At 45.6% G+C, this 22,150-nt stretch overlaps 1 protein-coding gene across 3 annotated transcripts in view; it reads left to right on the plus strand.

Moving 5' to 3' along the window:
• Positions 1-10,942: 10,942 nt before the first annotated feature.
• The window catches only part of Zdhhc14 (zinc finger DHHC-type palmitoyltransferase 14), a 241,761-nt gene continuing 230,553 nt past the window's right edge, over positions 10,943-22,150 (plus strand). Inside the window, exon 1 of one of the 3 annotated variants that reach the window (XM_050135738.1) lies at positions 10,943-12,011. In XM_050135738.1, the coding sequence (XP_049991695.1) occupies positions 11,767-12,011 (245 nt within the window). In that variant the 5' untranslated portion in view covers positions 10,943-11,766. The remainder of the gene's footprint in view (positions 12,012-22,150) is intronic. The other 2 variants (XM_050135736.1, XM_050135737.1) reach the window with 2 other exon arrangements.

Below are 22,150 nucleotides of genomic sequence, written 5' to 3' on the forward strand. Positions count from 1 at the left end.
GCCACCGGGCTGCCGCAAGCCCCTGTCCCAGAGTTAGGCTTCTAAGAAAATGAATGCAACTGCCAAACTCTAGCAAGACAGAGTAAAACTGTTAAAATTTGCAAGCAATGATCTTACAGACAGTAAATGGAAAGTAGCAGACAATTATGGACAACTGTGTAAACATACCCCAAACCTGAACAGAACAAATATTGAAAACTGCAACTTGCCAGAAGAAACACAGGACAAACTCGAATTCCAGAATAGTCTTTTTTTTTTAAATCAAATTTTTGTTATTAAACCGTAACTTGAAATACAATGCTAGGATTAAATGAATTGATTAATAATTCTGTCAAATATTTAAGAAAGAAAGAACTATCTTATCATAGCTTTTTCAATAAAGTAGATGAGGGATAATTCTTATACTGATTTATAAGACCAAACAAATCACGAAACTAGTATTTGAGAAAATCAAAAGCGAGGATATAACTATATAATTATCCTTATGAAAATAGATACAAAATTTCTCCCAAAAAGCTAATAATTAAATTCTAACAATATCTGAAAAACACAGTACAATTTGATTAAGGAAGGAATATCTCATTGTTGTGATCAAATAACAAGAATCAACTTAAAAGAATAAGAGAACTTTGGCTGATAGTTTGATGGCTACAATACCTCCTGATGGGAGGGCCCGGAGGCAGGGGACTGCATGGCAGCAGCAGAGGAGTTTGGTAAGCATTCCTGAATCAGGAAGCAGAGAATGAATAGGAAGTGCTGTTTGGCTATCAGACCTCAAGGACTGACTCCACCCCTACATCCCAAAGGTCCCCGGCACCCTCTGGGGGCAAAATGTTCAAGCACATGAGCCTATGGGAAACATTTCACGCTCAAACCCAAACATTCAGTAATGTAAAATTGTCTTTCAGTACTCAACTCTCAATCAATTCATCATATTTAGAGAACAAAGGAAAAAATTAATCATGTCAATAGGTATGGAAGGAACATCTGGGAACAGTCAAACACCCAAACATAAACTCCCAGTAAACCAGAAATAGAAGACAACTTCCCCAGCTTCATAAAGGGCATCTGTAAATACTAAAAATAGCATTGCATTAATGATGGAGAATTTGATGTTTTCCGTCTAACACTGGGAACAACGCCAGGATGCTGGCCTGTCTGTTTAATGTAGTTGCTACTCTGGCTTCCATGTGTAAGCCCAACAGGAGTTGTTACATCCTAGTCATTCCCACTGTCTTTGGCTCAGTTAAAACTTCCCCTCCTGTGTGGTTGTTTCTGATACAGTTGCTTGCTTCTCACTTCCCTAACACAAACCCCAAAATACCACAGTTTCTAAATGAGCCATACCCGCAACCATGTAAACTGTTTCCCCCTCTGCAGGTGTTTTCTGTAAACTAACCTGTCCATAACCCTGAATGATACTCAGAGGATAAATATGGATAAAGATGTAGTCTCTTTGCTCTCTCTCTCTCTCTCTCTCTCTCTCTCTCTCTCTCTCTCTCTCTCTCTCTCTCTCTCTCCTCCCCCGTCTCCCTCTCTCTGTCTATCTCTGTTCTTGTCTCTCTCTCTCCCTATCTCCCTCTTTTCCTCTCCAGTTGCTTAAACTCCCTGCCTCCTCCAGACCCCCCAGTAGCCTCCTCTAGTGGCCTTTAGTCTCTCTGGGACCCTTGCATAGTAAATGTTTTCTGTTTGATGAATATCAGTTTCACTTCCTTATTGTATCTCACTTGCTTGGAGAAGAGCTCAGATGGTGAGGTGTGTGTTTAAAACCCTGATGCTGAAGAGGCAGAGACAGGCAAAGCAAGGGGTCACTGGCCAGCCAGCCTGGCCTTCTTGTGGAGGGTCCAGCCAGTGAGACTGTCTCAGAACAGTGGATGATACCTAAGGTTATCCCCTTACTGCCACATGCTGATACACACATGTGCATTTGCCCCTGCAAACACATGAACACACACACACACACACACACACACACACACACACACACACAGAGAGAGAGAGAGAGAGAGAGAGAGAGAGAGAGAGAGAGAGAGAGAGAAACTATAAGATCAGAAACCACAACGGCTGTCTACTATTTTATTTTTTGTTTGAAATAAAAAAGAACTTATTTAATTATTTAACTTTTTTCTGGTTTTTTTTTGGTGGTGGTTTGGGTTAGCAATTCTGAAACCCTTAAAGATATATTTTATTAATGAAGTTTATTCTCTGATAATTTCATGCATGTACATAATGCATTCTGGTGACCCTCTCCCACTTCCATTCTTAGGTCCCTTCCACCCCTGCCATCCCCCTTCTTCCTTACAAATCTCTCTCCTGTGTTCATTAATAAAGAATCTGCTTTGGGCCTATGGCAGTGCAAAATAGAACAAGGCAGGAATTCCGAACAGAGATAGAAGAGAAAAGTAGGTGGAGTTGAAGAGATGCCATGTAGCTGCTGACAGACAGATGTTGCACAGGCCCAGAACCTTACCAGTAGGCCACAGCCACATGGCAATATACAGATTAATATAAATAGGTTCATTTAAGAATTTAAGATGTAAGAGTTAATTAATAAGAAGCCTGAGCTAATAGGCCAAGCAGTGTTGTATATTGTTTCTGTGTGATTATTTCAGGTCTGGGCAGCCAGGAAATGAACAAGCAGCCTCCAACTACATGTGTGTGTGTGTGTGTGTGTGTGTGTGTGTGTGTGTGTGCATGTGTGTGTCCCGCAGAGTTTAACCAGGACAGTCTGTGTAACATTGGGTTTGGAACTATCCATCCTGTCTCGAAAAAACCAAAAAAAAAAAAAAAAAAGCCTGATGAGTTTGCCAGTTGGTATACAACTGGGTACTATGCCTTCTTCTTCCCAAGAATTTGCTAGATGCCAGTAAATGTCAGGGTTTTGTGAGCCCCTTCTTCATCTATATCATACTGGTAGGCAGCCCTAACTTGTGTGACTCAGCAGGTACAACTGCTGTCATTCATGACTACCAATGGCTTTGGTGTGCTTAGAAGATGGCATTTTCTGTCCCTCTCTATCTTCTACAGCCTTAAGGGAGTGGTATAAAAGTCTTGTTTAGGGCTGAGCCTTCAACTGTCTTTTATTCTCAGTATCTTGTACAGTCGTGGGTCCCTGCATTCACTCCCATTAACGGCAATGAGAGGCTTCTCTAAGCCTCTGAGGCTGAGAGTGGTCTCTGTGAGTATCCACATAAATATTTGAAAGGTGGTTTGGTGTTGTGTCGATTTAGCAAAGCAGCAGTAGCAGATTCTCCACCTCAGGGCCCAAGATTTCCTTATTCTCAAGTCTTCACTAGTCACAGTACTAGACATGCACTAATGTGAATCAGGCTTTAATTTCAAGCACAGAATGGTTGGTCAGCCCCGCAGCAGCTCTGCCACTATTGCCCCGACAAACACATCTTGCCTGGCAGGCTGGTGTTGTAGTTCATAGAATTCATTTTGTATTTCAGGCTTAAGGAAATATATTAAGAATTCTGAGAGGAAAAAAAACTACAAACATAGAAAGCAAAAGGCATAGAATACAGATTGTGGTTTTGAATTGTAATTGTACATAAAAAACGGCTTTTCATATTAAAATATATACGTGTGCGTGTGCTCATCTTTGTAGGAAAATGGAAACAGAGAGAAGACATGCGTGTATTTCCTAATAAAATAAAGTAGGATCCCTCTTAGAAATATTAGATGCCAAAGTAAAGACAGGGAAAGTCTAACATAAGCCTGGGAGATGGGGTTGAGTCAGAGAGTGGGAACAATGGCCACATTACAGGGGAGTTAGCTGAGGGGCTACTGTTGGTCAAATCTGGAACAACTTAAAGAGCAAAATAGCTATCCATGTTGATAAATTATAACCCATTGAATAAAATCACTATCTCAGGCCAGGGCTGGCACTAACACCAGAATATACTGACTGTTGATAATGAGACAGTGAACAAATTTCTTTATGGCAGAATGCCAAGAAAGAGACGCAAGAGTGCGAGGTGAGGAAGGGGGGAGGGGTAGAAGAAGGGACAAAGGGTGGAGGGAAGGGAGAGATGAAGAGAGGAAGGGAACAGGAAGGAAGCAAGCGAGAAGCGGGTATGAGATTAGTTATATTCTCGCTGTTGCGGCTCTCAATTACAAAGGAGAACCAGCAACTTCAGATTGGAGAAAGCTTCTTATCCCAGTGTTCAACGTGAGTATCATGAAATGCTGGACAAACTGACATCTTTTGGCATGATACTGAGAGAGACAGGCCATCTCTTCATCAGATCTCTACCAGAGGCATCACCTGACCCCACACCCCTGCCAAGTAAGTGTTTGGATGACTTAAACAGGGGGGCTGGACGAAACACAGCTTATTGGAAAAAAAGTACATCTATTTTATTAAAAAACTGTCAGATCTTTAAAGTCTAAATGACTATGATGCACTCAGAAATAAACCAGAAATTAATCTATGTTAGAACAAATTAAAATGCATTCTTATTAAGGGGAAACATTATATTTACAATAGAAAGCTAAAAAATGAAAAAATATAAAAGATATACAATTTATTTTTCTTACCAAATTTTCTATAATTACATGCACCCTCGTATTTTTTAATACCTCAGGTAGGAATGATCTTTAGATTTTACTTGCATAGACTTATCAGATGTTTTCAGGGGAGCAACCCATGCAGATTGCCCCTTCTGGATTTTAGTGATCCCGTTATTGCTAAGAACCCTGCATGAATAAGTCGGCATTCTGATAAGCACATTAATATTTTCTTTTTATAATAAACATAATGAAAGCTAGTAAATTGAACACAACAAAAATACAATCAACACCTGCAGGTGAATTTACTACAGACCAGGCAGTTCACATGCTAAAGACGGAACAACATGTCACAGGTTTAGTGATGTATAGCTTGAATCCCAGCACTAGGAAGGAGAACCGAGGTGGATTATTGTGAGTTCAAGGTCAGCCAGGGCTTTGTAGTGAGACCCTGTCTCCCAAATGATGGTGATGATGATGACAAATCTACATTCAGCCTTCGAGGTATTCAGTATCAGCTATATAGTCTAATACAATTTCATTCTTGCTAAGTGACAACGGGATGCCAGTCATTTCCCAGTCTCCAGAAGACAAAAGAGAAGTGACATGGGTTGCTTTTCTGACTAACTTGAATCCTGCTGTCGCAATAGGCATTTCTCAAAATTTGTTTTGTCTTTGGGATAGTCTTCTCATGCAATCCAGGCTGGCAAAGAATTGGCAATTCTCTTGCCTCTTCCTCCCACATACAGAGACTCCACCATGACCAGCTTCCCAAATCCATTCTTTACAGATGAGAGCCGAAGCTTCTAAGATCCACTTTGGGTTCTTCAAGGATTCTCTGGCTAAGCCCAGTTTCTCGAAGGGAAAAGGGTTTCTTTGTTTTGCTTGGGTTCTCTGGCCAGCAAGTGGGTGTGGACTGCGCAGAGCAGGGTGTGGAAGCCCAGCACCAAGTTCCGGTTGGAACCTCTGAGCCTTGCTGTGTGCGGCTGCCATCTTCCCTGGGCTTGATGTCAGGAGGAGGAGAACCTTCCCTTTACCTCAGAACACGTGATGCTGCTACACACGTTACAATCTATCAACATCACCTATGGCCTTTGCATCTCCGTCTGCTGTGAAAACAGGGTGCATGCCTGGGTCTTCCCGGGGAAGAGCATCTGCATTTGGGATGCCAGGCTCAGTCAGCTATGCTTGCGCCACACTCCAGTTTTACCCAGCTCAGGCAGACAGAGGGTAACATACCACACCTTTATACAGGCTTATTCTGAGAACTGGAGGCCCAGAAGCAGCAATCCAACTGGTACAGCACTGTGTACAGTCTCAGCAGACCAGGGATGGTTCTTTGCCTGCTGCCTGACACCACTTCCCCTGTTAACACAGCTGGATCCTTGTGAGAGCCTGCCCCTGCATGCAATCCTGGAGAAACTGTAGGTGAACCCAAATGAATCCTGTTGACAAAAGTGTGGCCAACCTCTTCCTGACTCCAAGCTGAATGAACTCAAAGAGAGCAGGCTGAATGTTCTGTATTAAAGGAGACCGAGTCTGAAAACAAGGTGCAAAGTGAGATTCTTGAGCTGGGAGAAAGAACCCGAAAGGATATTATCTAGGTAACTGATGAATGAGTAATACTAGCTTTCACGGTGCAGCATTATTTCATAAACATACTAAAGCAGCTTTTTTGGGTAAAAGGACAAAACAAATCACTCGATCTAACTTGGTTTTTTATTTACTTTTATTTTGTGCATGAGTCCTCTGCATACACACTTGCATGCTAGGAAAGGGCATCAGATTCTATGACAGTTGTTTGAGAGCCACCATGTGGTTGCTGGAAATTGACCTCACAGCCTCTGGAAGAACAGCCAGTGCTCTTAAACCTCTCAGCCATCTCTTCAGTCCCTGAAAAGATTATAAGAAATTTTCACTTTAAAAAGTTCCTGCCTGAAATGCAAATCAAGACAACTTTAAGATACCATCTTACACCTGTCAGAACGGCTAAAATCAAAAACACCAATGATAGCCTTTGCTGGAGAGGTTGTGGAGAAAGGGGTACACTCATCCATTGCTGGTGGGAATGCAAACTTGTGCAACCACTATGGAAAGCAGTGTGGAGGATTCTCAGGAAATTCGGGATCAACCTACCCCTGGACCCAGCAATACCACTCTTGGGAATATAAGAGAGGCCTTATCACACAACAAAAGTATATGCTCTACTATGTTCATAGCAGCATTGTTTGTAATAGCCAGAACCTGGAAACAACCTAGATGCCCTTCAAATGAAGAATGGATGAAGAAAGTATGGAATATATACATATTAGAGTACTACTCAGCAGTAAAAAACAAGGACTTCTTGAAGTTTGCAGGCAAATGGATGGAAATAGAAAACACCATCCTGAGTGAGGTAAGCCAGACCCAAAAAGAGGAACATGGGATGTACTCACTCATATTTGGTTTCTAGCCATAAATAAAGGACATTGAGCCTATAATTCGGATTCTTAGAGAAGCTAAATAAGAAGGAGAACCCAAAGAAAAACATATAGGCATCCTCCTGAATATTAACCTTTATCAGGCGATGAAAGGAGACAGAGACAGAGACCCACATTGGAGCACCGGACTGAAATCTCAAGGTCCAAATCAGGAGCAGAAGGAGAGAGAGCATGAGCAAGGAACTCAGGACCTCGAGGGGGGCACCCACACACTGAGACAATGGGGATGTCCTATCGGGAACTCACCAAGGCCAGCTGGCCTGGGTCTGAAAAAGCCTGGGTTAAAACCGGTCTCGCTGAACATAGCGGACAATGAGGACTACTGAGACCCCAAGAACAATGGCAATGGGTTTTTGATCCTACTGCACTTATTGGTTTTGTGGGAGCCTAGGCAGTTTGGATGCTCACCTTACTAGACCTGGATGGAGGTGGGTGGTCCTTGGACTTCCCACAGGGCAGGGAACCCTGATTGCTCTTTGGGCTGATGAGGGAGGAGGACTTGATTGGGGGAGGGGGAGGGAAAGGGGAGGCGGCGGTGGGGAAGAGACAGAAATCTTTAATTAATTAATTAATAAATAAATAAATTTTAAAAATCCAAAAAAATCTATATAGACAAAAAAAAAGTTCCTGCCTTAAGGTGTTTTGTTTCTGTGACATGCTGAGTGTATCAACTTTAAACGTTTTGCCTTTTGATACTAAATGTCTCTAGATACGCTGAGCATTTCACAATTGTGAGCAGAATCTCTGTGCTGGAAAGAATTAGGAGTCTAATTTTCTCCAGAATTCTATTCAGAATGAAAGGTCTTGTGTTTAGATAAAAATTCTCCAGCGTTCTCCTAGGCCTCTCTCTTTGTCTTAGGTACCTGACCACCCTGAGTGCACATCCATGCCAGCCCGGAGAGATGCACACAGGAAATCACCAGGTCTCCTGGAACCCCAACATGCTGCTTTGTGCACTGAACAGGGCCTTCTCCCATGTTGGCTGCTTCAAGGTATCCTGAGAACCCACGAGGAGGGTGTGAAATGCTTTGAGCCACTCAGATGAAAGAAACCTCTGATTTTGTTGCTAGAGAGTCCACCAAGTCAGCCGAGAACAGAGAAAGACCACTGGCATCCAAGACACCACCAACAATGCAAGGAAGGAAGTGCCAAGATGCTGACAGCTTGGTAGCTTTACTTGAGGTGGATGATAAAACTGTACAGTTAACAGACGGGCAGCAAGGGCTCTCAAGCGCTGAGTCATCTTTCCACCCCCTTCCCCAGCCATAATTTTAAGACAAATGATTCCATCCTTTTATATGGAAATGGCAAATATAAAGATAAGCACACATGATGAATAAGAGTGGACTGACCCTCTTACATACTCTGGTGGACAGAATTACCCTAGCGTCCACCCTCCTGAGTGTTCCCTTCCCTTGCAACCTGTGATTTGCTTTCTGGCTAAGGGAACCTGAACATTTGACTCTTATATAGAGCCTGCTTGCTGGCAGACTTTCCTTGTTGGCTTAAAGAATTCTGGGAAACGCCAGGGTGATAATAAACTACAGGTAGCCTCTAGAAGCTGCAGATGCCCTCTGGGAGCTGGGGACAGTTTCCATGGTTCAATCAGCAAGAAGTTGGAGGCATCCTACACATGCATGAAAATGAATTCTGCTAGGAACCCGAATTCTTCTCCAGGTCACGAGAGCACAACCTGGGCTCTACCTTGACGGTGTGGGCAGAAGACTATCGACTCGGATACCTGAACCACAGAGGCTGCAGGGTACACTTGTGGTCAAGGCCCCCGGTTTGTGACAGTCAGCAATGGCTAATGAAACACAGTTACATCGCATGTCGCCACTTTCCCAGAGTTCCCAGAGTTGTTCCTTCTGGCTCCTTGTGTGGGGGAGGTGGAGGCGCTGGAGTGTCTAAAAGCACATTCTAATCTTTCTGTCATCTTGCTCACAAATACTTTTAGCACACATCCCTAGAGGGTGAACTTTTCAACAGCGCCATATGCCAAAAGAAAGAAAGAAAGAAAGAAATAATAAAAAAAAATCCAGTTTAGTTGAGAATAAGAGTGGGCATGTATTCTACCACCAAGTTGCACTCCTAACCCCTAGAGAGGGCGTTTTCTATTACCAAGACAATAGATACAACAGTCAGTTAAAGGGTAGAAAGAACACAAGCTTTTACTTCAAATGCCAGGTTTTTTTTTTTTAATAGCATAGCTAGCAAGCACTTAGTTGCCTCTGTAGTGTGTTTATTTTCTGTCATAAATATCTCAAACAATTCAAGGCTAATCCCAAATGTCCATTTAAGATCCTTTGCTGGATTTGGTGGAACATATCTCTAATCTCAGTATGCAAAAGGTTGAAGCAGAGAATCGGGACTCGGAGACCTGCCTATGCTACAGGAGAGAGAACTTGTTTCAGAAAGCACACCCATCCACTCACTAAACAAAGAAAAAGCCCTATCCAGCCCCTAAGAATCGCACTTGTTTTTAACTTCTTGTGACACCACGACCTATCTTAGTACCACTCCTATTCCCACCACTTCCCATCTGGTCGCGCTCTTTTCCGCTTCGGGGTAGCACTGAGGCGCTCTTTGTGAGGGAAAAACTGAGCTCTGGGTCCAATGCCATTTCTGTCGCTGGACAGCTTTGTAGTGTTGGGCAAGCAGTTTCTCTGAGCTGGGTACAATAGTGCATCGCAGGATTGTGGTGAGGATTGCCTAGCAAAGGCGGGCAGTGAGCAGGTACCCACCCTCACAGAGAAAGCACCTTTCCCAAAGCTGTCTTTGTTGCTCTCCAAACGCTGAGCACCAGAACGTCCAGTACCTTGCCTCCCCCGCCTTCGTCGCAGGGGATGCAGGGACTTGTAGTTTCAGGTCCCCAAGTCACGTTTCCTCTCAGAGCTGGACAGCGAGAGAAGGAACTACATATCCCAGCGGGCTCCGAAAAGAAAGTAGGGCTCGGAAAATCGAGCGTAGCTGCCTGGTGCCTTTTTGCTCTTGGTTACCCTAGTGCACAACCCCAGTAAGCGCTCTCACACGGCCTCGAAGCCCAGGAGCGCAAAAGCGCGTAGGCGTCTGGAACTCGGGTTGAGACCACTGGTCCACCCGACTGTGAGGCTGGGGTGGAGGGAAACGCACTCCAAGCATCCTCTAGACGTGCGGTCCCTTTATTGTGTGTGGGCTCCACAGGGGAAAGGAGACAGAAGAAAAACGGGAACACTGTGAGCATCAGTGGGGCAAAAGTAGAGGATGAGAAGTGGGGGAGGCAGCGAGCCAAACAAAGCCTGTCACAAAGGGCTTTTAATCCGAAGGAGGGACCCAATTGGTCGCTGTTGGGGCGGACACAGACCGCTCTTCTGTCTCCTGCCCTTCGAGGTCCCGAAGTCTGGGCCGCTGCTCATCACTCTGTCATCAGGCATTCCAACCCCTCTTCTGGGCTCAGTAGAGTTTCCCCAGCAGCTCGGCCACGCGTGGCGCTGGGAAGGAAGAGGACGAGTTGGGGGCAGGCCAGGGAAGGTCACGTCTCCGCGCCGAGGGTACTCAGGTCCCTGGTAGTTGCAAGAATGGCTTGGCGAGTGGCCGTGAGGATGCGCGTGTCCCGAGGCGGCAGCTGCTGCCTGGAATAGTCCGGAGGAGAAGCCTGTAGCGGACCGAAGTCCGCGGGGAGCGCATGGCGCCTCAGTACAGAGGGCAACGACCCGGTCGCTCCTGGGGCGAAGAATGTCACCGGGAGCCAGGCGTCTTCCTCTGGGTGCGCCAGGCAGGCCCAGTTCCCGAGCCCTGCTCTCTGGCCCGAGGGGACTGGGGCAGGGACCCCGGGGAGCCGGTGCCCCGGCTTCGCTGGCGAAGAGGAGGAGCAGAAGGAGGAGCCCGGCTGTGAGGCGCGGGCGTCACCGCCCACCCGGCCGCGAGGAGGCGGACCTGCTCGGAGCGGAGCGCCGCGCGCGCGCCGGGGCTGAGCCTTGCAAACAAGTGTCTGTGGCAGTGTCCCCGCGGCCCTCCGGCGGCCCTCGCCGAGCTAGGGCTGGCTCCTCCAGACAGAAGGAACCGAGGAAGCCCCGGGAGCCGCCGCCTCCACCCTCTGCCGGGAGCCCCGTGCAAAGGGCGGCGGACACGGCGCGGCTGCTCGGCTTGTGGACGCGGGGTCGCCGTGCGGGCAGCGCCCGGCTCTTAACGAACAGCTCCTGACAGAATAACGCGCGTGGCTGTCCCCACCCCTGGGAGGGGTTGCCGGTGCCGCGAGCTGCCTCCCAGTTTGCAGCGCTCTCCTCTGGGAGGATCCGCCACCGGGAAGAAGTAGAAGCCACCTGGCCGAGGCGCAGAAGTGGCTCTGGAGGGAGCCGGCGTGGAGTCTGCAGCCTAGTGTCCCCTCTGGGCGCGGCGATCGTGGATCCGCGGGCCGGAGCAAAGGCGCAGCCGGGAGCTTGCTGGCGGCTGGGCCAGGCGCACCGCGATTTGGGGGTGTGCTGAACGGTCCCCCGCGCCCCCACGGGGTCCTATAGCCCCGACCCACGGGCTGGAAGCCACGGAGAACCGCTGCCGCGGGCTGAGGACTAGCATCGTACCTCCGGAAAGCGGATTCTGCTATGACAGCTGGGCTCCCCAAGGGGTTAACCTGGGTGTCCTCGGCAAAGTTGTCGCCGAGCCGGGAGCCCGTTTAGGGGTCACAGCGCCGCGCCTCGGGGGCCGGCCGGGTGGCCGGCGGCGGCCGTGGCTCGGCGGGACCCGCACGGCCGGGGGGCTTCTGGGGGTGTGCGCCCCCAGCCGGCTGCCCTCGTGGATGCCTCCCGGCGGCGGCGGGCCCATGAAAGACTGCGAGTACAGTCAGATCAGCACCCACAGCTCCTCCCCGATGGAGTCGCCCCACAAGAAGAAGAAAATCGCGGCCCGGAGGAAATGGGAGGTGTTCCCGGGGAGAAACAAGTTCTTTTGCAACGGGAGGATTATGATGGCCCGGCAGACGGGCGTCTTCTACCTGACGCTCATTCTCATCCTGGTCACTAGTGGGCTCTTCTTCGCCTTCGAGTAAGTGGTGGCTTCCAGATGCCCTGCTCCCCTCGCCTTCCCCTGCCTCTACTTTGGCGACTTTCGTTTTCTGGTGTATATTGTTATATAATGCCAACCCGCTCTCCCTGTTTTCCCTTTAAGGGACTGTTTGATTTTCAGCCCCTTCTCCCCCCGAAATAACGCCTTGATGGGCAGGGATCCTGGGAGTAAGGAAGAGGGGAGTTGGGGCACGTGTAAGCTGTGCCAGGTCACAGGCTCCTGAGGATTGGGTAGAACCAGGCAGGTGGGTTCACTGCTCTGAGTTTGGAACTAGCACATCAGCCCAGGTGCAGCCTCCTGGGGGAGGGGTGTGGGAATTTCTTAGATGGGGGGGGCAAACTTATCTCCCCCCACGCTCCCCTCCGCCGCTAAGGAAGTGCAAGGCATCTTCTTAAGCCTAGTTGGCTAAATCTTGTAGTCAGTTTGCAGAATAATGAGGAATCTCCGTTATTTCAGGTTGAAAATGTGGGTTACCGGAAGTGTCCTGCGGTAATTTCATTTTTCGTTCTTCTTGTGCCCCTGATCACCAGCCCCTCACTTACTGAGAGCTGAGCGTTTTCCCTCTTAATTTCAAAGAAGTTCCCGTAGAAAATACCCACAACAGATCATTCGGAAACAGGTGGGAGATGTGAGGCCTGGAGAGGAAAACGAGGCACTTCATGGCCCCTCCTGATTCCAGAAAGAACCCTTTGGGACTTTATCCTGGTGGTGGGGGGGCAGGGGGGGACGGGAGTCTTTAGGAAAATCAAATTGGGCGTAAGCAAGATCCTTCTGCCAGCTGAAGAAAGGTCTCATTCATTAGTAGCCATTAAGTAAAGAGTTTAGCCATACTCCAAATCAATAGCAATTGCTCTGATTGCGTTATCCCTCCCCCATTCGATGCACACTAAAAGTTCCAGCCTCTACCCAAACTTTCAGAAAGAGCTGTGTTTATGGACAGATTTTCTTTGCATTGTCCACATCCCATCTATTATAGGCATGATAATGCTTCCATCCCTTTCCACTTCTTCTGTCTAGGGTAATCTAAAACCTACTATGCTTGTTTAGTTTTGTCTTTAACAAGTACTAGGCTCTGAATTTGACGTCTCCAGCTTTCACCTTTCCCCCCCTTTACAGCCCCCGCCTCCATTTCTGATTTTGGATGCCTAGGTGTCTCTTCAGTTAGCTTTTGTGGGTGTTGGAGATTAAACTGATGGCATCTGTTGGGGGGACCTGTGGACTAACCTGTGGGCTGGAGGGAAGGGATAAGAGCTTTGCATACAATGCCAAGAAGTCATACTCTGTGGAGCCCCGGTTGTTTTCTTGGGTGCGCAGTCAGCCAGCTTCTTGTCCCTCCTGACTGGACCGGTGGAAATTGGGGGAAGGGGTGTAGGGGCTCCTAGGGCGCTTGTATTCTACATCTGGATGGTAGTAACGATGCCACATGTTTAACAGAAAGGCCATCTCCTTTGCAGGGGCTTTAGTTACAGGTGGCTTTATTTGGAGAGTGTTCAGTATGCCTCTATTGTCATAAAATGCTTCCGGTAGACTCGCATTGGCATTTTAACTCTTTTTGGGGGCACTAAGAGTGGAGACAATTAGATAATCTTCGTGTGGGAGTCCCAGAGCTTCAGCTGGGAGTGTGCTGCACGCAGGCTGGTAACTAACCCCTTTTGATGTGCATCCAAACCTTCACTGTGTGCTGAGGGACCCCCCCTGAGTTATTATGCTCTATCTTCTATTTTCCTGTTCAAATGTAGCTTCTAACCAAATCATCATATATTCATTTTCACTTCTTGATCTCTCTGTATGTATCTTTTTTTCAAGAGTTCCCCAAAGTCCTCACTTGCAGCTTGTTAAGACCCTCTGCTGTGCCAATGTTCTGCTAGCTGAGGGCTGTAGGAAGAACCGTGGGCTCCGGGCTTTTATTCGACCCTATTTGCAGCATCATTTTATGTCAGCTCTACGGGAGTTGGGGTGCATATGTGTGCGCATGCTTACTCTCCACCACCAGGCTTGCTTCGACTAGACAAGCTGAAGCTTCAAGAAAGGAAGAGGCCCATCCTAGTGTTGTGCTGCAGTTGGGAAGAATCGTAGGTCTGTGCAAACCTCAGCCTGTCATGGTTTGATCAGGCGTTGCCATTGCATTCCATTCATGGGCACTGATGTTGTCTTAAGTTTCTAATCACTGCTAGAGACGGAATGAAATCAAATTATTCTAACCAAGTTAATTTGCGAGAGACTCAAAAACCAGCTAGCCACGCACACAGGAAATGTGATCAAGAGGAAATGCCAATATTATCTGTTCCCACTCATCTTTTTCCCGGTCATCCTTTAATTACTATTGAACACATATTCTGTGGTTCCCTATTTTGAGTGTTTTCTTTCATGCCTTGGTAGCTTTTCATGTGAACGTTATGTCCGGCTTATGATTGTGGTAAAAGACCCTAGAAAAATAACTGAGAGGAAGACAGTGGCTTTTGGCTCATGGTGTCAGAGACGTCAGTCAGCCACTGTTCATTTGGCCCATGGCTTTTACACCCAAGGAGAAGGGTAACATGGCGGCCGGCAAGACCATGTGCTCAAGGAAGGCTGCTTACTTTGTGGCAGCTAGGAGACAGAAAGAAATGGGCCCCCCCCCACCTCCTTCCTACGATGAGGCCCAATCTCCCACCACCTCCCACTGGTGCCCTCCTCCTTCCCAACCTGGAACGGATGGGTGAGGAAGTGAAGTCCAGAGAAGTGAACTCACCAGAGCTCAGCGACGGGTACTGGTGGTGACTTCAGCCCCCGGAGAATGGCAGAGGAGAGAGGGCTGTTCCCACAGGAGAGAGGGAGAAAGCAGTCACAACACTAGCTGTGGGAAGGCTGCTGAGCACAAATCCGACTCTCCTTAGCGTCACACCCATCCTGTTTTCTGCAAAGCGTGGAATCTGGTTAGAGGCAGAAGTTTCAGAAGTGCAGATCATAAATTTCTTGCCAGCAGTATGACCCTCAATTAAGTGGTCATTTTAAAATAAACTTTGTGTTGGTTAGGGTATTATTATTATTATTATCATTATTATTTATCAAATTGACACTACCATGTATCACCCGAGAAAAGGAAACCTCAACTGAGGGATTGCCCAGATCACATTGACTTGTGGCGTTGACTCTGAAATAGTGTCTTGATTAATGATCAATGTGGGAGGGCCCAGCCCACTGTGGGTGGCCCCATCCCTCAGGCAAGTAAGTACAGCTGAGGTATATAACAGAAAGTTTGAGTGAGCCAGCAAGCAGCATCCTTCCATGGTTTCTGCATCAGTTCCTGCTTTGACTTCCCCGAGTGATGGACTGTCATCCGGAAGTGTAAGCTGAAGTAAACCCTTTCCTCCCTAAGGAGCTTTTGCAGTGGTTCTCGACTCCCCAAATACCATTGGAAAATATAGCTATTTACACTACGATTTATAATAGTAGGAAAATTACAGTTAAGAAGTAGCAACTCAAATAATTTTATGGTCGAGGGTCACCACAATAAGAGGAACTGTATTAAAGGGTCGCAGCATGAGGAAGGTTGAGAACCACTGGGTTAGAGTGTTTTTATCATAGCAACAGACTCCAGGCTATGTCAGGTTGAAAATGAAAGCCAGTTAGCACACCTCAACTTCCAAAATCTACAAAGTGCGATTTGTAATATCTAGCCTTACGTGTTAGTATTCAAGGGGACAGTATTCTCAGGATGGTGTCTGGTGTGGAGCAACGCAGACTACATGGTATGTATTGTTACATTAAACCTCCCAAGGAAGCCACCTACTCCTTGAGAGCCTTGAGGAAGGATGCATGTGGGTTAATAAGCGGGAGTCTTGAGATAGTGTTATTTAGCACGGAGAAACTGTGGTGCCGTGCAGTCCCTTATGAGAGCAGCGACCTTTATAAAAGTCCCTGGAGCCCATGTCAGCAGTGTCCTGGATCTCACCCCTGCAGAGTGGGCGGCCTGCAGGGGTGCTCGAGGAGGTGTCCCATCCACACCCCGATTCTGTCTCCATTCTGGGAGCTCTCGTCTTAGAACTGTGGACCAGCCAAGAAACTACCGAGAGCAACCAGCTGTAACTTTGCTCTTTCCAAGCAAGTCAGGGCTGCTTATCTATCTGCCTTTATTGAACATATGCAGCGCTGGTGGAAGTGGCAGCGTTTCATAGCTGCCATTTAAGACGGAAGGAAGGGACGCTGATGGCGGCACTGTCGAGACGTCTCCCTGCTCCTTGAAGTTACTGAGAGTCTCCTCCAAGTACCGTCATTCCCACAGCCGCAGAATGGGGTTTGAAAAGATCAGTGAACACTGTCAGTTCCTTTGCCTCTGAATTTTGCACACATGCGTACATGCAGCCTGTTCTGTCACGGCTAAAAATCTGGAAGTGAAAAGCCTTTGTTTCTAAATATCGGAATTTCATAGTTACTTCTCACAGGGGTAGAAAGAGGGACCTGAGAGGGAAGCCGAGTGTTTCAGGTTCTCATCTGAGGTGAGGGGAGGCCTGCTTAGAGACTAGACATGACGTGTCTCCTTGTGACAGCTTGCAGGTATTGCTGGAGTCCAAATGTGAGAATTTGGGAACACTCTGAAAATCTTTGCTCGAAGTCCATTGGCGTTTGTTTCAAAAAGCGGTGTGGGGCCAGTGTGATGGCCCAGCAAGTAAAGGTGCTTGCAGTCAAACTTGACAACCCGTGTTTGGTCTCTGTGACCCACATAGCTAGGGAGAACTGGCTCCTGCAAGTGGCTGTGTCCTCCAGAATACATGGCTTGGCGTGCATGTGCACACACACAAACACACACACACACACACACACACACTGAATAAACAAATCCTAAAAGTAGCCCCCTCTTTCTCTCTTTCTTCTTTCTCTGCCCACTCCTTCCAGAACCCTCTCCTCTTACTTCTTCCATCTTTTCTTGACTTGTTAATTTAGCTAACCTCCTCTGAACTAAATGAAGAGCCATTGGTATCTAAATCAGCCTTAGCAATGGTACTTGGATTCTGTCTTGGTAAATAAAAGTGTCACTTCCTATAATAATGATGTTGTTCTAGGTGGAATAATCTTTATTATCTTGTAAGGTATTACCCCTGTAACATAGGTTCCTAGTTTGTGTTAGGAAGCTCCCCCATCATAGCAAAATGCCTGAGATAAGACATGAAGAGAGAAAGTTTATTTTGGCTTGTGGTTTTAGAGGCTCCGGTCCATGGTGTGGTAGACCCATTTCTTTTAGAACTCAGGTAGGTGTTCTAAATGACAGTGGTGGGCAACACATCGTGGGACAAAACTCTCCCTTTATGACTGAGAAGCAAAGACGATGAGAAGGGAGACCCACAACCCCTTCTGAGAGGATGCCCCAATTATCTAAGACTTGCCTCAGCCCTGCCTCCTGACGGTTCCATCACCTCACAACAGTGTTACTCTAGAGACCAAACCTCTAACTCATAGGCCTTTGGGGAGCATTTGACATCAAGGTGTAGCTGAGGCTGCCTTCTGTAAATGATTGGCAGTTCAGTAATGCCTCTGCCATGCATGGGTTAGCTCATTACAGAGTGGAGATGCAGCTCTTAGGACCATCTTCTCTAGCTCCTCCTACATAGAGTGTATCTGGTTTTGTATCTTTCTCTGAAAACATCTACAACAGGTCATATCTTCTTCTGGCCAGATGCTGGTTACATTATGCTCTGAGAAATACCAGGGGACTGAGAGAAATGGCGGCAGTAACCCTCAGGACATTATGAGGCAACGTTCCCTATCTACACAGTGATGGGCAAGAATGTATGTGAATCACAATGGTTCCCCAGGAATCTTATGTAACTTTAAATCTTCATTATAGGCCATAATCTCCTACATGACAAATGCCCACTTCTTTGTGTATGTGCTCACCACATGCATGGTCCCTGAGGGTCCTGTGTGTTCTGTTCAGTGCTGGATTACCCGGTCCCTACCACAGTAGCTACATAGCCCACACAGCAAATGTGTGTTTAATTAACTAATCATAGACTGGAAAACTATTGGAAAACTTCTCTGTGGTTTAGTTTTTGTACTTGAGGAGATTGTATGAATAGAGAAAATGTATAATTAATAATGGATTATAAAATTCTTTTAACAGCTATGTTTGACACTTTTAACAACTCTATTTGACGTAAGTCTTCTGAATTCAGAATCAAGCAGCACCCTTTTTTCAAATGTGTCCACTGAAGCCAGAGAGGTTTTCTTATTGGCTTAGGAAGCTAGTCATAGAATCAGGATGTTCATTGGCTTAGACTGCTTTCTAGTATTTCTTTATTTCTGCCCTATATGTTGTAGGCAAAACAAAAAGAAAACACTCTGATATCTATATGTGTGTGTGCACACATGTGTGGGCTGTTGCACACAAGTGTAGGTCAGAAGCATTGGATCCCCCTGGAGCTGGACTTACAGGCAGTTGTGAGCTGCCTGATATGGGTGCTGGGACCCAAACTTGGATTCTCTGCAGGATTAGTGCATGCTCTTAACGGCTCAGCCGTCTCTCCAGCCCCAGCCACCCGTGTTTTGTTGCCGTCTGTCTGGGTGGGAAGTGATACTGTTACGGAGAAGAGATTCATGTAGGCTCCTAAAATAGGGTTGTGATGCTTAATTATTTAATGGACCATATCTGCATATCCTGGAGATTTTTCTTTTCTGCAGTATAATCTTGTACATGATTTATTCATGACAGAGTTATTATGCCTTAGCAATAGAATTTAAATGAAGGATTTCAAGGAAGTATGCTGTTCTCCTTTGGCTGGGCTTGATAGCAAATCCAGAACTGTTCGCGTAGATACTTTAAAGTTAGTTGCATCTAGGATATGGGGTCTAATAAAATGTCCGTTTCTTCAGTTGCTCAGGTAAGGGCTAGGAACCCTCTTAGGTTCCTTTTTAGTTGTTCCTTAAATGTAAAAGACTGACCCCACTTCAAATATTTTGTTAAATTTGAGTCCAAATCTTATAGTGTGGCACATGCTGGTCTAGAACTGGAAATCCTCCTGCCTCTGCTTCCCAGGTGCTGGGATTATAGGTGCTATACACAACACGTTCTCAAATATATTTTTCAAAACACTTTTTACTTGAGTTTTAATTGCATATGTAATTTGTGTCTGTGTGTGGGAATTTTCACTGAAGTGCAGATGCCCAAGGAGGTGGGAAGCGGGCGTTGGATCCTCTGGCGCTGCAGTGAAGGGTTGAGGGAGTGTGTTTGAGGCTTGTGGTGTGGGTGCTGGGGACTGAACTCTGGTCCTCTAAGAGAGCAGTAAGTGCCCTGAACCGCTGTGCCATCTCTCTAGCCCTTCAAACAGATTTTTAAGATCTCTTATAGTTTAATTTTTAAGTTAATATACAAAATAATGAATTTCACTGTATGTTTTTCATTGTACTTTATAAAAATAAATGGGCTTTCTCTATCTCCAGTTTTCATCTTTTAAGGACTTATTCATAGAGAAGATTATGGATAAATATGCGCTCAAGTTTTGAGGTAAAATACTATCCAAAAAACCCCCATCCAACTCCCACCCTGCTCAGGAACCACATCATTACCAGTGCTTTTTACGTTTTAAATTAAAAATTTTAATTGACACATAAAACTTACAGATACTTATAGATTATCATATAATGTTTTGATTCATGTTAGAATCAGGACAAGTGCATCTGTCACCTTAAACATTAACCATTTCTTTGCTGCTAAAACGCTTCTCATTGCTTTTCTAAATCTTACTGTACTTTCCAGTCTACTTGAGATGCCCTGGATCCTTTGGCCCAGTCTCAACTCCCTTCCCCGAGGCTATGGGAAGGAGGAAGCTAGTTGTTTTTAGTACCTGGCCTTTTGCATTCTCAAACAGTAGGATACTTGGTTTCATGTCTCTTCAACCCTCCCTAGTCCCCTCCACACTCACCCCCACCCTGTCCCATTTCTTTCTTTTAGGTCTCAGGCATGCCAGACAGTACCAAACAGGCTATGGCCTCAGCCCAAGCTTTTCTGTATCAACACTCTATCAAGCAATGTGTAGTCTTCCTTTCTGAAATGATAGCGTTGACTTTGTGTATTTTAAATATAAGGTAGCATCACATTGGATACGTTTACTTGTGCAGATGGCACAACTTTTTAATTTGAAATGATTTCAAGCTTCCGGAAGAGTCACAAGACTAATTTAGTCTCCTAGACTCTCGGGTCCCATCACTTCTTGATGGATTTCTTGCTCTCCCTTTTCTTCATTCTCCCTGCTGTAACCCCCCCCCCCCAAAACCCTGAAAATTAAGCTGGCATCATGTGCCTTCACTTCCCAATGCTTCAGCGTGTAATCAGCTTGGAGCATTTTGTTATCTGAGACATGGGGCTCTTGCTAAACAACCCATGTTGGCTTCAAATGGCAGCCTTCCCCTCTCAGTCTCTTCAAACGTTGGGCTTATAGGCAGGGCCTTTATACTTGGCAGCTGTGTAATCTTAAACAACAACAAAAAGGATACTTTCTTTTGCCAAAATGGTGATGGTTTCTGTTTTAGGAAGCAACATGGACACCACAATCCATTGGCAGTTTGTCATTTGTCTCAGTATAGCCCATTAACTTTGTGATCCAATTGTTCATCTTACATTTTCCTGGCCATTACTTTGGTTTTTATTTTCTGCCTTCAGCCTTGCTATACACTAATTACATATCTTCAGTTTTCTATTTTATCTCCTTTTAAAACTTTAGGCTGTGTTCTTTTCTGCTATCATGAGTGATTGCTTAAGATACTACCGTGTGACCTTTTATTTGTTATAATGCACTTCCAAATATAAGCATTGCACTTCAAAAATAACATATGAATCTTAACACTTTATCATTTCCTTAATCTTTGTACCCTTTGTGTTCTTACTGTTCTATCTTTTATATCTATGCATGGTATAAATCCAGTAATAGTATTTTCCAGCCATTAAGAATATCTAAAGGAAATATAAGCCAATACATAATAAAATGCTTTAGAACAAAGCATACTGAAATAAAAACACATGTTTGTAAATGCGCAGAATTTAAGATGAACTCCATACTTACCTTTATATGTTTGCAATCTGGATCACTCTTTGTCTCCTTCATCTTTGGGGCTTTCCTGTGTTGGCCAAGTTATATTATCTGTATTATTTCTGTTGGCTTAAAAATATACCCCTCCCAGATGGGTAGGGTAGAGTGCTTGGGAGGTAGTGGTAGGTAGATCTCTGCGAATTGGAAGCCAGTCTGGTCTACATAATGAAGCTCTGTCTCAAAACAGCCGCCACTGCCACAAACCAAAAAGAAACCAACAAAAATATCATTTTCTACGTTTCTTATATTGAATCTGCCTTAATATAAAATTCACACATTTCAGTGGATATAGTCTATTGTGATGACATATAGCATGTTTTACTGTGTGATAGCTCTCCAGCTGATTGCCTCTTGATAGGTTGTTCTCAGTAGTTGCTATATGATGTGTGCCTGTGGCTTCCTCTCTATTTATCCTGCTTGGGATCTGCTAGGATTCTCAGATCTTTGGATTGATAACTTTCATCTGATTTGGGGATTTCTCATTCATTATTTTTTTCAGGTATTTCTCCTGTCTTCCTCTCTTTTCTTTCCTATGAGTCTACTTATGCATCATAACATTTTATATCGTACCATGCACTTCACTTTATTTCAGTTTTTTCTGTTTTCTTCCTCTTTGTGTTTTATTTTGAATAATTCCCACATTAATTTTGTTTTGGTTTCTGGTCTTCTGCTGCAGAAACACTCCCCAGGCAACTCTAGTGTCTGACCTCTGGGCTGGCTTTGTCTTTGTCTATGGATACTGTTTCTTCCTCCTTTGTGGGCCTCACACTTTCTGATTACATGATAGTCATTGTGTGTAAAGGAATGAAAGAAATTGCAGCCATTTACAAAATTTTAATATACTTAATGTGAGGGTTGAGTCAGCCTTATTTGTACAAGTTAATATCCCTTATCTAAAATGCTTGCGACCAGGGATTTCATTTTTTCTCTAGTCTTGCAGTTTTTACATGCACACAACCCAAAGGTAACCACGGCCTGGTTAAGTACCTGAGACTGGCAGACTCCATTTTTAGCCTCTGCTCCTTCCATGTCTTACTTTGAGATGGATCCAGGAGT

The sequence above is a fragment of the Alexandromys fortis genome, unplaced genomic scaffold (assembly GCF_014885135.2).
Source record: "Alexandromys fortis isolate MF-2015 unplaced genomic scaffold, M_Fortis_MF-2015_v1.1 scaffold_23, whole genome shotgun sequence".
Lineage (NCBI taxonomy): Eukaryota > Metazoa > Chordata > Mammalia > Rodentia > Cricetidae > Alexandromys > Alexandromys fortis.